At 35.5% G+C, this 19,321-nt stretch overlaps 1 protein-coding gene across 1 annotated transcript; it reads left to right on the top strand.

The window, feature by feature from the left end:
- The first annotated feature begins 5,084 nt into the window (after window positions 1-5,084).
- On the top strand, window positions 5,085-7,535 carry LOC113496545 (mid1-interacting protein 1A). The gene is made up of 2 exons (XM_026875801.1): window positions 5,085-5,311; window positions 6,913-7,535. The coding sequence occupies exons 1-2, from the start codon at window positions 5,268-5,270 to the stop codon at window positions 7,376-7,378; spliced, it is 510 nt and encodes a 169-aa protein (XP_026731602.1). The 5' UTR covers window positions 5,085-5,267; the 3' UTR covers window positions 7,379-7,535.
- The last annotated feature ends 11,786 nt before the right edge of the window (window positions 7,536-19,321 follow it).

The following is a 19,321-nucleotide window of genomic DNA, read 5'->3' as shown; positions in this document are numbered from 1 at the left end:
AAAACGATATTATTGCACGGGTTCAGCACACCTGCAATAACCTTAAGAGTAGGCCACTTGATTACTGGCCTTTGGTGACAGATGGAGGGAGGACGAAAATCAAAGATTCATAGAATCCGCGTTCGGCAATTCCTAGGGATTTTCAATCAACGAAACAAAAATGGTGCTTCCTTGCCTGGGATGACAATTGTCTAAATCTATTTTGTAATTAATAAACAAATCCAGGTGCCGTGGTACCAGGTGCAAGGGAAAATTGGGGCACTCCGGTGGTTATATCCGCTAGGAGTATGGCATACCTCTCCACCCTTCCTGTACAATGTCTATGAGGATTTCCCCGCTAACTAATGACTTCGAATTTGTGAAATAAACTTGTCCATATTTACTCATATACTCGTAGTAACGTAATGACATCGCGACTGTATTGTAAACAAACAATAAAAGAGATAAGTTGTTGATCTAAGTGATCAAGAAGCATGGATAACAGAACTAATGGAACAACGATTACGATACAAACAATTCTTGTGGTATTGCACGAGACTGCAACGTGACTGACAATTGATATATCCATTAATTTTAAACTACTATGGGACTGGTTTGAAGGTAAAGAATTAGATTTGATGGTGTTCTTGGCTAAATCAGAAGGTGGAACTAAAGCTCCGCTGATTTTGCCCGTCCGTCACCTGGCAGGCAGTTGAAATTTTCACAGATGATTTACATTTTGTATGTCTATTGCTGCTTATACAATAAAAACCAAAATCGAAATTAATTAACGGTTGCTGCAATTTCTACCCGTCCTTCCACAATCATGGCTAGCACACTGACTCTGCGATAGTAAATCAGTGTCTTATTACCGTCTGAGCATATGAGCTAATCTTCTATGAGTGTCTCGGACACACCTTTTGGGAACTTAATCCTCGTATCGCGGCGGTTACACAAACATTCAAGACACATGCACCCTGGCTCAGAACAAGCTTTCGCGATCACACAAATGCTTATTCTACACGGGGATCGATCTAATCGATCGAATCTATCGCCTATCCATATTTTATTCGCTTAAGATAAACACTACCAAAATATCTCCAAAGTTACTTCCGCTGCAAAAGTTGGTAAAGGATAATTAGTTGTAAAGTCGTATTTTATTGTTTTTCAAGTTAGAAGTTATTGCGTCATTTTATAGTATACTTACAAACACACACTTAAAGTTTTATTAATGTTTAAAAAGTAGTTTCTCGTAAAAAAAAAAAACAAATCTACAGCATTAGGTTGTAGTTGCATTGTAAGGTGCCACGAACTTAGTTGACTGAAATAATTAATAAGATTCAAAGGATATTGTGTTTTTAATTATTCTTAAACATAAGTGACCAACAATCAAGAATCCAAAGATAAACCTTAATAGACCATAATTATGTTCGCGAATCCTTCGAGGTAGGCTGACCAACATTGGGACAATTACAATAACAACTTAATGTAATAAGTAATTCGCGCAAAAGAATAGCAGGTTCTTATCGATACTTCACAATATAGTAGTATCCATTGAAGAGTCAGTCAATAAAAGTCAAAATAAGATCAGCTTTAAAAAACGAAATAAATTCGATTTGCATTATCTAAACGTACAAGTAGATGTATTGTCGCTTATAGAGAATGAGACGTAGGTTAGAACACATTTGTTTTTCACGACCAAAAGGACTTAGTGCCAGGTGGCTTGTTATCAAGGGGACTAATGATACCACAACACTACTGTATTTACAAACAAAAGACGGGAGCACCAACTCATTGACATCACGCTAACGCATTACCAACATTATCTGTCCCATTCAAGCTTAAGAAAGATCAGCTTATGGCGCCGACCCGTGCATTATGCAAATAGAAACTGCGTATGAGAATACTGTGCATACGTTGCATGCAATCATACATCCATGTGTGATGACGCAGTGTGTGGGTGTGTCGGCCACGCGAACTTGGCGTGACATGTTGATAACCCGATATCTCGAACCCCCAGCGAATAAACAACATGTTGACTTGACGACAGCTTAACTGTTACTTGTTTAGGCAATACAAATATTATTTTGCGTAATTCGATGTCCTACACTATAATTTATTTGCGAATAAATTGTGGGAATAACTAAATAAAGTCACGCCATGTTGCTGACGTTTTTAATTGTTTTATGATGAATAGCAGGATATTGAACAAGGAAAAAAACATTTGAATAACTTTGTGAAAATTGATCAATTTTATGTTGCTAGCTAAAAAATATGTTCGCTTATTATATTATTACTTGTCTCGCAGCCGTTCAGCTTAATTTCACAGCGGGAGAACTAAACATTCAAAGTAGAACATGCGATGACCAAATGTTAGATAAAAATCTCAAATCAACTAATTATCAGTTTAATAACTTTACGCCATCACGTGGGTACTGGATGTGACACATTAACACTTGTAACGTCAACGTTTAGACAAACAGTCTACATGTTATACTAATCCAGACTTTATTTATAAAGAGGATAACGCTCGTATTAGCATCATAAATAATCATAATAATTACTGATTATATTATGTTCCAGTTATCTTGTCACTAAACATAATCTGATGAAACCTCTTTCGATAAACGGCAAATAATATTTTTCATCTGTGGTCGAGTTTACGTCATTACTGTTTTTGTTTTCCTTTTTGAAAGTGACGGAGGCCGGAAAATTTACATTCAAAGCTTTCTTGTTTACAGGGTTATGATAATAACTGTATTAATAAAATATTGTTCTAGTTATGCACTTACAGTGTAATTTTAATAGCCAAGCTAAAACCTGAACCATCTAGACACATTTTCAACACAACTAGGTATACAAAAGCGCGTTCATGTACAGTACTTACTTAAAATTACAATTAAGTGCAATTATTCAAGTCTAATTTTAACGTACTAAATAATTGCTTTACTCTGGAGGGATGTTAATTACGAAATAAAGACATTCGTATATGAGGAAATAATAACATTTGACTTTGACAGATTGTGACACTGTCACATCACGTGATCTGGGCCGGGATTTCCACACTCAATAATATTTAAGCAAAACAATACATAGAATTCCCTCTAAAAATGAAGCAGCTTTATTGTAAAAGTTTCAACGACATAATGACTTTTAAACGGTAGACAAATCATTATATTCTCGAACGACCTACTTACGGGATTAATGTCTTTGAGTTAGCCATCAATTTCTGCGAAGTGGGATTAGTTGAATACCTACTTATCTGCTTAATGACCGCATGGTTAAACAAAGTTTATAAAAAAAAGCTTAAAAGAAATTTAGTTATTTCATAGAGCAACAAATTACTTGTCTTAATCCTTGCAAGAAAGAAATGTTAACATTATGCTCTCATTATCTGCATAATAATATAGGTAAGTACTAATCTAGGGTACCATTACAAAAAAAACCCCTGCGCTTGGTTGGCAACCTTGCCCCACTCATCTTAACTTACGGTACTTTTAAAACCCATCCATCACGTGATCATCAGGCTATTTGGCAAGGCAATGAACTTGAAAAGCGCGTTGCCGCTCGTATATTGGGCAATTATAGTCTAATAATATCTATCTAAAAATACATTTTAGACTTTACGAAGGGCATAGTAAATTATCTTCGAAGATACGGTTCAATCGACATGAAACTGCAAGCGAGAAGATGCAAGATAAAAATAGACCAAGAATTAGAATGCAGTTTAATTCTAGATAAGATTAGCTGGCGCTTGTTGCTCTATGAAAATACGTCTCAATAATCAAACAGCCGTAGAATTTTATCTCTGCGCCAGCAATAATTTCAAGATCTTTCTCGCCATAAATAGCTAGTTTTGTATACCGCGCGACTATGCATACCTAACTGACAACTCTATTAATTTTTAGTACGCACAATTAACGTCTCCTTCATTATTAGTGTTCTTAGTTCACTTAAGAATCTATCCACAAAAAAAAAAAAACTAAAAGAAACCGCCGCTTCAGCTATAAGCAACAGTTTTTTTGTTTACCTTATGGCTTTGGCACATTACTAAATACAGATGGAAAATATTGCATTAAACACTTAGGTGTCTATTTTTTGTCGGAAGATGGCGTAATGGGCACAGCAAATAAATAATGTTTTAACTTTTAATATCTCGCAGCAACTACTGGATTGTTACTAAAGTATCTAATTAAGAAATTGGTTGCTCGTTTAGCAATTAAGCTCATTGTGTTTTTCTCTAAATTACGTAAACACACATCATTAAAAATCAATAGGCACCTATTTAGCCGTAAATATTCCAATATTTAATTACTTACGAGTACCTGTGTGTACCACCTACGTAAATAAGGACAATCAATTCTGCACTTAGCATACAATAAGTAAAGTATTCTAAAGACCTTTCACCTTATTTACTGAAAGAAAGTACATACCTATGTAAATTCAGGGTTCGTATCCAAGTGGTATGAGAATTAAATCTGCTTTCATATGCTGAATAAAAATAAAGCGCTTTAAAATTTTAATCTATATTTTCCCATGTTTCTGTCACTTTTCTTATTATGTTTTAGACAAAGATTAAAAACTAGCATTTCCTAATGTTAGGCCACGGGGTCTTTCTATGGCGTTAAAACCTCCATACAATTTGACAATCCTCTTATGAAGCTCTTTTTTGGCCCAAAATACCTGCGTTCAATTAAAACAATATTATTATTAGTTACGTGGAAGGAACATGCAGTTACATTAAAATAAGATGCAACCGACTTCCTAGCCAAATTTCAAACCTCCCGCGCAATGAACTCCGCAGTCAAACCAATAAAATAACGCCTTGGGTTTGGCTCGACCAATCACCGGCTCTGTATGTGGTGTGACTTCTGTGGGACGCGCCCGGCCGAACGCAGGATATTTAAACAAACATTGTTTTCTTGACAGAAACACGCACTTTACTTACAGCCAAACAACAGAACTATTTATTTCATTAGTAGTGTTTATTAACATCAATTTAATTCATATCATTAGATAGTTATTCCATAATACCTACTCTGATAAATTTCAAAGTTCGCTTCCCCCGCATCGTACGATCGCGCCATATAAAAACCAGAATTCTCCCCACCTCTAGCAAAACGTCAAACCTCTCCGTCGCGTGCGGGTGCTTCTTGTCGGAGCCATTCAGTTTCAGTTCGCGTTATTTCGCAAGTCGCGCATGTTAACGTCAATTTTGTAGTGACATCACGAAAATTTAGGGCGTGTGTGTTCAGTGATATTTAAATATTGTTAAATAACACGAGAAAATGTCTTTCAATACCGATATATCAAGTAAATTGGAGAATAGCAGGTACGCGGTGTTTGATTTTCAATATACTACGATCGATGGGCATGGATAATGCACGAATGCATGCCCCGGTGTGTGGCCATGAGTTCTATGCGTTTGTGATGCTCTCTGGAATTTAAGTGACGCTAGTGTAAAAAATGATGCGTGGCAGGAAACAGATTGGTCTAAAAGACTTGATGTCTTTGCATCGAATCATTGCCACCTTTCACATTGCTGACGAGTCATTTTTCAACTCGTAACGTTTTCAGTAATTGTTACTGAACTGTTATTTGGGATTTTTGGGATCGGTTAAACAGACGCTAATGCTTTTATCGATGAGGTTAACCTGTGCACATACTGGGCGTGCGCGGTGTGACTCAGAAACTATGGAGTGACACGATATGCATCTGATGCTATCATAACAGTACTTCGAAACCATCAAGAGTCCTATAAAGACTGATAACTATAATGTGAACTTAATAATGCATTTAATAATCAGTCGCCTAACATTCAATAGAAAGTTGAATGTATGGTGCTTTACTGTTATGTCATCCACTGCATTTACACTAAAAAAGGTCAAACATAAAGAAAAACCAAGGCCTAATTAAGGATTGTATAATTCGATACGAAATTGAATGTAACTATCTGTTCTTGAATATTTATTGCCAAGCTAATAACCTTGTTAACACTGATTTCTGTTTTTATTAACATATTTCACATGTTACTGTTGATCAGTGTTAAAAACAAGCTTGAAATGATGCAGCCACCATTTTGAAAATTCCAGCTTGCATTCCACTTATCCTTTATAAGTATCAGTGATATTTTCTGGTTCTCAACTGGCATTCATGCAAAGTACTTCATATTTTGAGTAATTTGAAATGTCAACACTATTTTTTGGTTTAAAATTTATTGTTAAATCTAAATAAATCTTATCCTGTCACTGGACTCCATCATATAAAAGTTAATGTACTATTTTTTACAAGTCCAATATCTATCAGAAGCATTTTTTGCTTAATAACTGCAGTTGAACAAGTTGATAATTGGTAACCTCTCACTGGTGAATCTTATTGTAGTTCAAATCACTTTCACTGAGCGCCTTCTGATGTTTCATTCCTATGAACAATTGTCCAAAGTGGTGATGTGCTTTGCCATCCTATTCTTTATTATGTAAAGAGAATAGTTTGAATGTGTTATTTACTAAAAGTAAGTTAGCATTGCCCAAGTATTCAGTAATATGCCTGCATCCAGCGATCATAATGCATAGATATCATGACAATTTGATAATAGTAAGAAAAAATGTATTGTTTTATTACAATAGCTGCTGCTGTAATGAAAATATATTTACCCTTTTTATATGTACTGTGAACTTTGTCTAAACATTGATTGATATATGGCATTCTTATGATAATGACTCATAATTCTCTAAAAATATCTTAGATTTATTGCCGTTCTTGATAAGCAGTGTTATTTAGGTACTTCTGGTAATCTTAATATAGCCCAAAATTACTTGAGTTTTGTTTTAATGAAAAACCTACTTATCCAGTAATTAGGGTCATGATTCTAATCAATCTTATGAGGATTAATTATGTGATAAAAAATTCAAATATCTTTTGTTATTGTTACAGGAACACCCTGCGCAAAATTGCCAGGCATGATGACACTGAATTCTCAAAGCAGAGCATACTCAATGACATGGAGAAGTTCGTCAAAATGGTGAATGTAATGGACGAGACTGTGCTCGTGCCGAGCCGCCTGATGAACTTGCCACAGGAGGGTGACGATGACCCATTCAACATGTTCGCCATGTTGAATGACTTGAAGACTGAGCTGCTATGGTCCACTGGCGACACAGACGTGCACGTAGAGCGGGGCAGCAGGCGGGTGTCCGACATCAGTGACACGGAGAGCGACGCGTCCAGCGCAGCCGGAGACTCTGGCATCGAGGGCGAGGACGAGAGGGAGTCAGCAGCGCGCGCCGCGGCCGCGTGCCGGCGCCACCTGCGGGGCCTGCGCCGCTCCCTCCGGCACCTCACGGCCGCCGCGGCGCACCTCACGAGATCCTACCAGGAAGAGGTCGGAGCACCGGTCTAGGGCACATGCATAATATTCCTGTGATTAAAGCCTGTCCCGCACGTGTTGTACATATAGGATAAGCGGGCCGAACTGTATATATAGGTTAATGTGGCTCGGCGTGATGGGATTCTCAGTAAGTTAAAGGTTACTATTTAAATAAATTAAATTTTCATTATATCTAGTTTCTTTTCTATAGACCTTAATAAAGCCTTACACATTAAAGCAGACACACACACACTCCAGCCAGACACTGGACAGTTGGCCGCAGTTAAAGACCTAGAAAGTTGCAAATAAATATTAGCTTGAAACTTATAATTTCAATAAAATACAAATTAAACTTAGTGCCATATGTAATGCTCAGACACTATTTGTAAAGAGAACATGAAATAAATTGTATTTAACTGTGCTTGACTGTGTTCGTTATATAGACTAACTTTGAAGAATCTAATCTAAACAGACATTTTTCCTAATTTATCTATATTGTTGAGATAATGACTGTCATTCACTTGACACCTTTTAAACTTGTTGCCATATGCGATGGTTTTTACTGCAGATTTTTTTTTACATTGCAGAAACAATTCATATGATAATATTCTCTAGACTTATCAACGTTGCAACACATTTAAGTTATTCCACGTCACGCAAGGCCGTATCTGTCAGCCTTAAAAAATAAAGTTACTAAGATAAATAGTGTTGAATTTGAGGGTCTACATTACTACATTAATCAGATGTTACATAAGGTTATATGACAAATAGGCAGAATTAAATATTTGAAGTCACAAAACCCGATTTCACCTTGAACCAAGTCATCATATATAATACGCTGGAATGGAGATTACTCAAATTTTTGCGTGTAGAGAACTATCGCATGCCTTATAGGTCTAATTCAACCTTGAACTGAATAACAGCTTGCTCTGCTAGAAATCGATTTTGACTTGGCTCAGTCTGCAGTGTAGCGACTTAGTACGGTATGATACGAAGCCGTGGGATCAACCCACATTCTGTCTCGGCATACCTACACGTAATTATATCCATGAATGAGGACATAATCTACGTACATTCCGCAATCCACGTAACATTCTGTTATGAAGGATTGACAACATTGCTTAGCAGATGTGATAATTTTAAATGACTACCCACGCACATACCGACGTCATAATTTTTACTGTTGATTGCAATCTGAAACTCCGTCTGCAAAGTGTCCTAGCAACAGACTGGAATTGATCTAACCTTGAAACGTGGTCTCATCTCCAATTGTTACCTATTTGACATGGTCATATCGTAAATATGTTCCAATTAGATGTCGGTAAAGCCTCGTTTTCTTTTAAATTGTTCCAGGAAATTGCAAATTGTTCGAACGGTACTGCGTTGAACAAGTTTCATTTCACTGTAATCATCATGTCCGGCGTCCGCTTATTTATCCATTCGTTAAAACAATAATATATGAACCACAGAACATTACCTGATAATTAAATAATCTTATATTTTACTACGACAAACAATTAAAATAGGGACCTATAAAAAGGCAATTCGAAACTACTGACTAAAATCCTATAAACGTGATAGTTTGCCAGCATGAATGGATGTCAGTTACTCTTTCAAAAGCCACTGAACGGTTTTAGACGAAACTTGTTACAGAGACAGTTTATGACTAGGCTAAGCAGATGATAGTTTGAATCTCGTTTTTTTGTTCTCGTGGTATCATTTTCGGTTTGTAGCGTGCGGACAACTAAAACTACGCAACTAAAAGGTCAATTACAAGCATATTGTTACGAAACTTCAGGAACAAAACTTTATCTGTAAGAGATAAGGGCAACAGATAGGTAAACTATGTATCGTGCTCAATCGTGTCTCCAGATACATCAATTACGAAGGTGAACACATCTAATTATACATTATCAGTAGATATTGTTACACAAGAAGAACCTTGTGGCATCACAAGAGATTAATAACAAAAGCATTTCAATGTAAATAAATAATAAGATAATGACTAAATAAGAAACATAAAGTGGATTTAGGATTTACGCAGAACTACGAATCATCCCCAGAATAAATGACTCATTAGCACTCATTACTGACGAAAACTCGGCGTTTGTCAAAAACTAAAATATTCTTACTCAGAAAAGAAATTAGTTCACAACACAATGACGCTTAATATGTACGTAGTCAGACATGCGGTGTCAGAGGAGTCAGACAAAGACGCTAGATAAGTAGATCGGAATTTGTTTTTTTTGTTGTATTGGAATGTGCTTTTTTCGAATACCCAAACATTCAGGTAGAAGAGATCCTTTTGAAACTTTGTAAGAGCGAGTCCGTAAACATTGTAATAGGTCTCGAGAGTAGGTAACATTGTTCCGTGGTGTGTAGGTTACAGTATTATAAGCGATTTCAAAGTCGTTAACACGTTAGCAGTCCATGAGACTATAAATGCCTCACATGTGACCCTCGACTCACATGTCTGTTTACTATACCTACTACAAACGAATCACGAAACACTTGAAATATAATTTGTTTTATTCTATGTTCGAATTTCAGGTTATAGGGGAATAGTCAATAGCAAAAGTAGATAATCAAAATAAGATACATCAGTGTATTAATTAATGGAGTTCGGAGTTCAAAAGTTTGTGAAGAAGTGGTTCAAAAGTATGGGAACTGGTACGAGCCAGCCCAGTACACCGAAAAAAGCAGTTCTGACACGAACTGCGTTCATTATCATTGTATTTCTGCTCTTGATCATCTACTCTTGCTGAGGACTGTAACTAAATAATGCTGAGATTTTGCAAGAAGTGGTTTACCTACTTGAAATTTAATAGTATTCCTAATGTACATTTCAGTCGAGGCAAAGATTAGGGGTCGCGAGTATTGTTAAATGTTACGAGACTATTTGAGAGAGTTATTGTATGGAAAAAGGGAATTGAAAAACTCTAGAATATCAATATTATAGTGACGTTTTAGTGTCTAGATATCAAAAAGACATTGAGAATAAGCCAAACCAAAACAGTTTCTCATTTTAGCACTTTAATTTTATTTATATAGGTAAATTTAGCACGTCTAGCTATGCTTATATACTTTAATTACTTAAACAAATAAGTAATGAGTTTGCATTGAAGCTCTTAAATACGCAAACAGACAAAGTACGATTCACTTTTGTTTGCAACATTACCAATAAATTATCTTGTAAGGTACAAAGTAGTTCAGTACAAGTAGATACTATTAGTGAGAGCCTGCTTATCTATTTTCCTAATTAAAATTAAAATACTACTTTTATTTTCAATAGTTCATGAACTGTAACAAAGGTCAAAGTCCCTATTGTTTTGTCAGATATAAGCTAGAGGCTCGTCGTGTTGACACATCACTGACACAAAATGATGCAAACTCCATTCGGTTTTATGCAGAATTGACGTTTGCGTCAACCGACGAATCGAGAATGTAAACAAAACTCGTAATTCTTGGAGCGTGATTCTCGATGTTTCATTATAATATTAGAACAGTTAGAAACGCTATTCTAAGGAAGCAGCTTTATTTAAAATTTGAATGGTCCGGGTGCACTGTTAATTATTTATTATTGGCATGATGATTTTTTTATTCTTATTTTATTTGTGGGGTTTTTTTTGTTCATGATGATTATAGATTGTAATAAAATCTTAAAAGTGTTTCTTCGCTAATGAATTCAATCAAAAATTATTTAAGAATTTAAACCACTATGAAACTTTACCAAATATTTACTCTTGCTTAGATGATGTAAATCGAATTGTTTAGCTTGAACGACTTTTTGAAGGTATACCCGGATATAAAAATAAAATTATGGTTGTTTGCTTATTATGTTATCACAATAACCATTCACGTTACGGCCCTTACTGCGCTTGAGTTCGGGAGATATTGAAATATCTCCCGATGTTGCCTGAATTACATTTCTAACCCTCAAATGCCTATAGAATAGTAAAATAGTAAGCATGACCGAGTCACCTTGACCTTGGCATCAAAAAACAAACAGTCAGGTTTAGGAATTTTTGACATACCTACCTATTTATTTATGAAGTATTAATATTCAGACAACCTACAGAAATGCAAGAACAAAACTAATTTATGATTGTTTTGTTCGGGTCATTAGTATAACAAAGACAAATTGCATGGTGACAGATTACAGAGCGATTTGTTTTAAGTCACCAAGTGCTACCAGGTGCATTATGAATAAATAAAATACTTTAGAAGATTATAATAACTTGTAGATAATTACTAAAGTCATATACTGTGTGAATTATGGAATACAAATGATGTTACTAATGTCGGCAGGGACCTTCATTTGAAATTGACAGTTCTCTATTCAAACGTTGTCCGTTTATGAAATAGCCACATGTTTGGCAGCCTACAATGTCAAGTGTACGAGGAAAAGTAACAAGACCAAGTACACGATCAAAATGTTAGGAAATTTGGGTTACAGAACTTAGAAGACAGAATAACTATACTTGATATGAGTGTGTAGTGTTATAGCGCAGCAAAATTAGCAGCAATTTGTGATTCAAGCAAAGTTTCCGTATGTCGGCCTTCAATGACCGAGGTTTACGCAATACGGCGGTGTGCGTTGCATGCGATACGAGTCCTCGAGGCTCCCTCCTTGTATCGATACCGTCCAAGATGGAATGCGTACTACATAGGATATTGAGCAATCATACGTACTTAGATACCAACATGTAGGACCAATTAATTATTCCTTTCGAATGATTCGGGTATCAGTTCTGACAGTTTGCCGCTTGGGAACGCTTTGAAGATATGCTTTTCATGTTAAACGGGGTTGTAGCGTGAAGAAAGATAAAACTTGTCTCGGATACTGTGTTCGTCTGCATTCTGCATAGCCGCGCCGTTGCCTTCAACTGGTAAAATCTGGTTAAACCCGTTTGGCCATTAGTATAAGTTGTGAGTAGAAATATCTTACAAGAACGTTGAATGTAGAACGAAACCTTGTTTCGGGATAATTTGTTTCGCATAAAACATTGTACCTACCTAGTACGCTAGTACAACATACACACTTTATCTCATTGTGAAACTGATCTTGATAATTAAGAGATAAAATGACAGGCGGTGGACAAGGAAAACAACTCATTGCAATGAACGTAGATATTATCTTTTAGTTTAGATCAATTTAACAGTTTTGTACAATATGTCGCAAGTGCTCATAATACCCACTTAATATTATAGTAACATGTTCGCAGTTTGGTCATAAGCCAAATAACCTGTTTTAGTTGCGACATCTACAATGTTAAAGCTATTTAGAGTTATGTAGATTAGATGTTATTTTTTACATCATGTGTTAGGCTTCGCCGGCAATGTGACGTAATATGACGTAGGGTGTGCGGCTGGCCGGCTTCGCGAACGTTCCAGGCTTCGCTACGTCAGCCGGGCCTGACACGCGCAGTGGGCGTCGCGAGTTCTGCGCAACTCGTCGCCGATGTCGACCGGCCGCGGCGCGCGGACCTCCACGCGCCGGCCGGCACGGGAGGGTTAGGTTAACCCGCTAACCTTTGTTTCGATAAACTGGAGCAATGTACCGAGACTGTCTAGGCACTCATACTGTTTATGGGATGACAGCAGACAATTTATGTTGCTTCTTGTAATTGCCGTCGTCTGGATTCAGTCTGAAACAATTAAAGTTGTTTTTATCTTACTTTTAGTATGAAAAGAAACGAGAACATGTATTGTGAAGTATCAATACGATACGTTTATTTTATTACCATAGCAATTAGACCCATTTTCCCATCACTAGGAATTCACGTAAAAGTATGGACGTAAATACTCACACTGATACATTGGTGTCCAACATACGTTTGTAAACTACGTTAGTAGGTAGTTCTGAAGTTGTGCATTATTGATTTTTGGTTCGGGCTCGAAGCACAATGTATCTACTAACAGATTTGAGAAATGAATTCAGACTAGTTTTATGAAAATCGCCATAGTTTACTTCGCCATTAAAACTTTGTAGTTGTAGCAGAATTATTACTGAAACTTGATTGATGTTTGTGCACAGTACCGTTGGGCTATGTCTATCCTTTGAACTCCTTTAACAAAAATAGTAACTAGACAAAGTTCTATGTATAGTATGGGTTAAATCGCTTGTCTCTAGCGACCCGCCCGGTCCACAGGCCCGCGTATATCCGCAAATAGTTGCATTAGTGTGCGTTCTATAGATTTCTAATCGTAAACTTTACCGTCAGCACTCTCATATATTACGAGGCGACCATCAGTCTCACAGCTGATAGCTAAAACGTCAATGAAAATATAACTAGCACGTGCCATCTCTTTCCTACGCAACAAATCGCGCGATACAGTGTACTATTTTATATTCTGTGATACCGTTGCAGTTGCGAAAGTCGTGTTTTTGAAGGAGAGCTGCCAACATCAAGCTATACGTTGTATAGGTACTGAGTGCGTAAGGGGATAGACGCATTCAGTTTTAAATTACGAATGATGACATAAATTGTAAATCTAGTTCTTTGTGCGTTTGTTTGTGGAGGTTGGCAGACAGTTCTGAATAACAAGTCCTGTTTCTTTCAAGGCGATATATGTATATATTCTTTTAATTCGTTTCTTGCCTAAGAACGAGTTTCAGAGTGCCTTCTAATACCTCTTGAAAAAGTCGACGAACTGTTGAGATGGTTGACTGTAACAAGCGATTGTTTTACACTATATATAGCGCTGTCTCGCTTTAACAACCTTAAACGGATGGTGGCATTTCCTTTCATACAATAAATCGAAGATAATTAATGTTTTTGTTGTTTATTGGGTAGTAAACCGTCGCTAGCTATCGTTAGATAACGGTCACCGATAGCGTGCGGCAATGAATGCAATGTTTATATTTTGATTAAAAATCGACAATCACTTGATGTGACCCGGTAACAAGTCCATTGCATTTGTTTTGAAGATAGCCTTACTTTTATCTATATTTGTGTAACATACGCAAGGTAAGGAGTTTAGGAAAGTATTTGATGACGGTTGTAACATCTTATGAACGGACCTGGAAATACGGACAACTGGCAGCTCATTACGTCAAATCTCCTCAGTCATTACAAACAATACTTTATCACTTCAACTAATCTTAATCGCTAAACGTCATGAAGTAATTTAAAATTATAATTACTTATTCAGGTATATCCGATAATTAGTTCCTATTCAGGTAAGCTTAAGTCTAAATATATCGCTTATAATATTCTTGATAGTTAATAATTTTGTTATTATAATGACACAGAAAGGTTGTCTCATTATTCAGAACAGTTCAATGGCACTCTTTATCGACTGATAGTGGTAAAAAACCCTTTATTGTTATGTTTATTATTTACCTAATAAAATAAACGTAATGTTATTTATTCAGGTTTTCATTCAAGTCTATTATAGTGTTACTTGTTTAGTTTTATCGATTCTACATTTCAAAATGTATATTTTTAGAAATTTAGGTATATATGTGTATGGTATGTCAATAAATAATCTTTGGAGTCAGAGTGCACGCTATCTGTCTATTTGTAGCTCCTTTGACGTAACAGCTGCAGCGCATTTAAAGATACTTTGCATGAGGATAGCTTAAACTCCAAGCAAAAGCACCCAAGCTGAATTTGCCGCGTTAACACATGATGCGTTTGAAACATGAATAAAAGTAATTTGGTACACAAACTATATGTTTTGCCTGAAAAAGTATCTACATAAAAGACTTATCAAGATAAGGTTCATAAAATGAAATAATCTGGATACAAAACGGTCGATTATTTGAAACCCATATGTGAACTTCATAGTAACAGTATTTCTAAAGCAATCAATTGATAACAGGTTAGCGAAGCCTAGACTAGTTAATAAAACGATCGATTCAGATTATATGGTGACGTAGTCGACTATCCACTTTGAAATGAAGTGATCCGCGATGAATATTGGTTTTAAGACAAAGCGGACTTAAGGTAAAGAACTGACACTACCCATTTCCTCCCCCGAGGAAGTGGGTGTCCATGAGGATTCACAACCTTACCAAAAAAAAAGAAAGGTATAAGGAAGGGGCTAAATTGAGAACTTGTTAGTATTACCCGAAGTAGTAGAGTGTTATGATAATAATAACTTCTATATTTTAACAAACTCCATGATTATTTAAAAGATTCCAAAAGCCATTATTTAAACTTCAATACGAAAATTAGAGTGATACATCAAAGTGGTATCGATTGCTAGGCTCTCGAACTTTCGAAAGGAAAATCCAGCTGCGGAAAACCCAGACAGCTTGTATCCAAAACAAAAAAGGTGAAGATTGTATGCCGACAACATATTACTTCATCAGTATATAAATGTAAGCAAAAAACTGTGACAAGTAAAGTAGTGGAGTACGATAAAAAGAAAAAAAACCAGTTCTTTGTAATTTTAAAATCGTTCCATGAATAAAATCTGCCACCCCTTTCCGACTATTCTAGCGTTTGATCTCCCGTCCTTGTCTTCCCCATCACTCTGTCTCTCAAAAATTGCAGGTCCGACTAGACTGAACACTGGCCGTATTAAAATCAATGACAGCCGCAAAGTCACTTGGAAATACGCATATTCTCTATAAAGAATGTATTAAGATAAATATATCTATCAGTTTATGTAGATACCACTCTCGCTAGATTTATTTATGAACTTGTAGTTCTGGTTGGAGGCTGTTATACAACTTGTATCATCAAGCGTGAATTACGATTCGAACAGGTACTAGTCAGGTACTAGTACCGGATATTATAAGAATATCTGTTACAAGTATTTGACCTTATTTTACATACTTTTGGGATTAAGTATTTAAATTTATTAGACATGTCTCTTGATCCGTTTTTAAATGATGATGTGATTTTTAGAGGTCCGTGCACAAAGGGAAAAACGGAAATCTATTAGTGACCGTCTAGATCTGCCCACCAGGCAACTCGTGAACCTTGATATCCAGACAGTTGACTTTCACAAATAAAAATAAATTTATTGATGGGTAACAACTATTTGTCACTCAACCGATTTTATCTTCAGCCTATTTTTACAGAACTCTCAACTACTGTTCTACTACTTTAAACTTCTGACTAAGCGAGTCTTTGTTACTATAATATTCTTGTTTTATTATCGATTGGCATGTTTGGGTATTATAAAAATACTAAATTATCACAATCCCAAGATTAATCGTGATAAAATAAAGTTGTTTTCTTTGTTTAATCTCATTGGAATCTAGTTTTTAATAAAAAATATTTTTTTTCTCGTTACTTATGGAATGCATAAAAATAAATAATAAATGAATTATTAATATGCTATTCAACTTTATGAAGCCTAGTTTTATTGAATATCTACTAAAATGTTGTATTACAAAGGTATTCAACTCGGATAGTGATCATAAATTATTTATACCTTTTCTCGTTTAATCATAACACGATATTGCATCACTTGTTTAAAAACGCTTGCCCTGGTGCGTGATTTTAAATAAATAATACGTAGTTAAACACGATCATAGTGAAGAATTTTGAAAAAAGAAGATCATATTCTAATTTATTTTTAATTTAACAATTTTATCAAGGTTTTTTTTTCGGAAAAGAAAAATACTGTATTTTTGATATCTGTAGTTTAAGTGTTTTTTTTTTCTACAAACGGCTTTTTCTTCAATCACATTCGTTGGCTTTTGCTTCTAACGTATCTGTTAAACCAAGCATTCTCACATTTCCTAGACCAGTACTACCAACATTAAAATACCACCACATTATCTTTCTATATATCATTTGGCTCGGCAATGAGATTGATATCTACAGCCTGCACCTGTATACCTCCTGATAACGGGCATCTGAGAGAGATAACCTGATTTAATAAAGGTCACGCACAAAACAAGTATAACAGCCAGAGATGAATGAACTGGCCGTTATGGGTCCGCGAATATTAAGTACGGTAACCGGACACAGATACACCAATATACATAGTAATTTAAAAACGATAAATCGACTATATTTTATTTTCGATTAAATTTACTTTCAGCTATACCGTAAAAAATGTGAAAAAAAAACAGTTGTAGACGAAAATGACACATAGCGTACGCATAACAGGATGTCTTCTTTAGTTTTTTTTTTAAGAACAACAATTTTAAAACTTGTCGTAAAGAAGTATTGCTTATGTATGCAGTAAAAGTAATAAATTCAATGTTGCACCAGACTCTTATGAGTGAACATGATAAAGAAAACGATTTTTAAATTGTAATAGTCTACATGCTTGTTCAGTATGTGTTTACTTATTTTATGTAATATGGCTCACTATCTCTGTAAGTAAGACAGTTGAATGTGTAGAAGTGAGACGACGTGACGCAACGTAGAGCGCCATCTCTTTTCGATAATGGCAAAAGAATAACTGATTTCAATTTCCATAGTAATCTGATATGTTGTTTATAGGCCACTATAACGATTATTGACTTATCGATATCGTTTACAACTTGAACCCACTTGACCTCACCAGTACACCCCAAATAGGTTCTATTTTGGAGCCGGCCTACTTTTCAATCCAAGTTCGGCAAACTACAATAAAAGTTGAAAAACCTTTGGTAATGTAATCACAACTTTTTTTATTTGTCACGTTGAAACGATTGCCGTCATGAATTACCAAAAGTTTGTAAGTTAATTGTGACATTCGCACCTTTGCGAAACTCAATCAAGCTTGAATCAGTTGAATCGGTTGCGAATTCTTATTGCAATTACATAATTTTACTTTGTTTCTGTAATACTCTAATTTGTAATATTGTTCTGCTAATGTTCCGTTTTTAGGTGTTTTATTACCGTATTGCTAAGACTTTGAAGCTTCATTGTGTTTCATGAGGCTGTATCTAATTATGTTTTTCCAATTATTGTGTTAGAAAAATACGATAATACGAATAGTGCCAATTTAATCCATTTGCCATTCATTCAATTGCCATTGCAAAATATTGAACAACAACAATAGAATTGGGGCCCTGACCCATACGCCAGTTCAAAATGTCGTCGGCACAAAGTGCTGGGTATTAACTAAAACTAATATAAATAAACACCAAATTAGATAAACTAAGTGCATACTCACATATTGTCAAAAAAAAAAATGAATGCCAAAATTATTATTTAATTTAGTATTCGTCATTTTAACCTTAATTTTTATGACCTTCTCGACATACCTTACCTATTTATCTCTTTAAAATAATCTCTTAGATGGTGACGATTATTTATTACTGTCAAGTTCATTAGAGTGTTTTACATTAGCATATAATACCGATAAGGCTCTAGGTTAACGGCCCCCAATCATTCAAGTGAGCAGGTGTTAAAACCAGGTGTGACACGGATGAGTTGATTTATGTTATTCCTGTTTAACTATAAATTTAATTTTAACATAGTATAACTTTGATTAGAAAAATACTCTTGCTATGGATATGGGTCAACTAGCGTAACAAGATAGATATTTTGTAAAGACTGTACGTGAGTCAGTGAGTTTAAAACGTAGCCGTCTTTGCAGTTATTTTGTAAATACGACTGCACCACAAACTCCAAATAATACTGTTGCAATTTTTTAATCACGGAGCACAGCAGAGCTGTCTAGAGCGGCATCTATTTCATCCTTGTGTCCAGGGGAGTTTAAAAACATTTAATTCTCACAAAGTTACTTAGGCCCAGAACAAGCATTCGTGGATCGTAAAGGTTCTTGTCCTATGCGGGGATCGAATCCGCAAAAAACGTCGATTGGAACGATACGTCTTAAATGAATAGCTTGCAATTGGTAATAAACTAATAAGGTTTAATGTCTAAACATGTGTATGTGTTTTATCACACGATAAATCTGCAAAAGTCGAATGAAGAAAAACTAAGACCATTAAGCTGCGTCTATTACGCGGTTAAACCAATTAAGTTGTAAACTTTAATGGGGCCTTAAGTAAATGTAGGTCTAGATTTCTACATAACCCACTTAGCAATAAACAGTAAAAGGCATAACTGC

The sequence above is a fragment of the Trichoplusia ni genome, chromosome 8, assembly GCF_003590095.1.
Source record: "Trichoplusia ni isolate ovarian cell line Hi5 chromosome 8, tn1, whole genome shotgun sequence".
Classification (NCBI taxonomy): domain Eukaryota; kingdom Metazoa; phylum Arthropoda; class Insecta; order Lepidoptera; family Noctuidae; genus Trichoplusia; species Trichoplusia ni.
The sequence above is the reverse complement of the archived record's forward strand: the minus strand, read 5'-3'. Positions and strand labels throughout refer to the sequence as shown.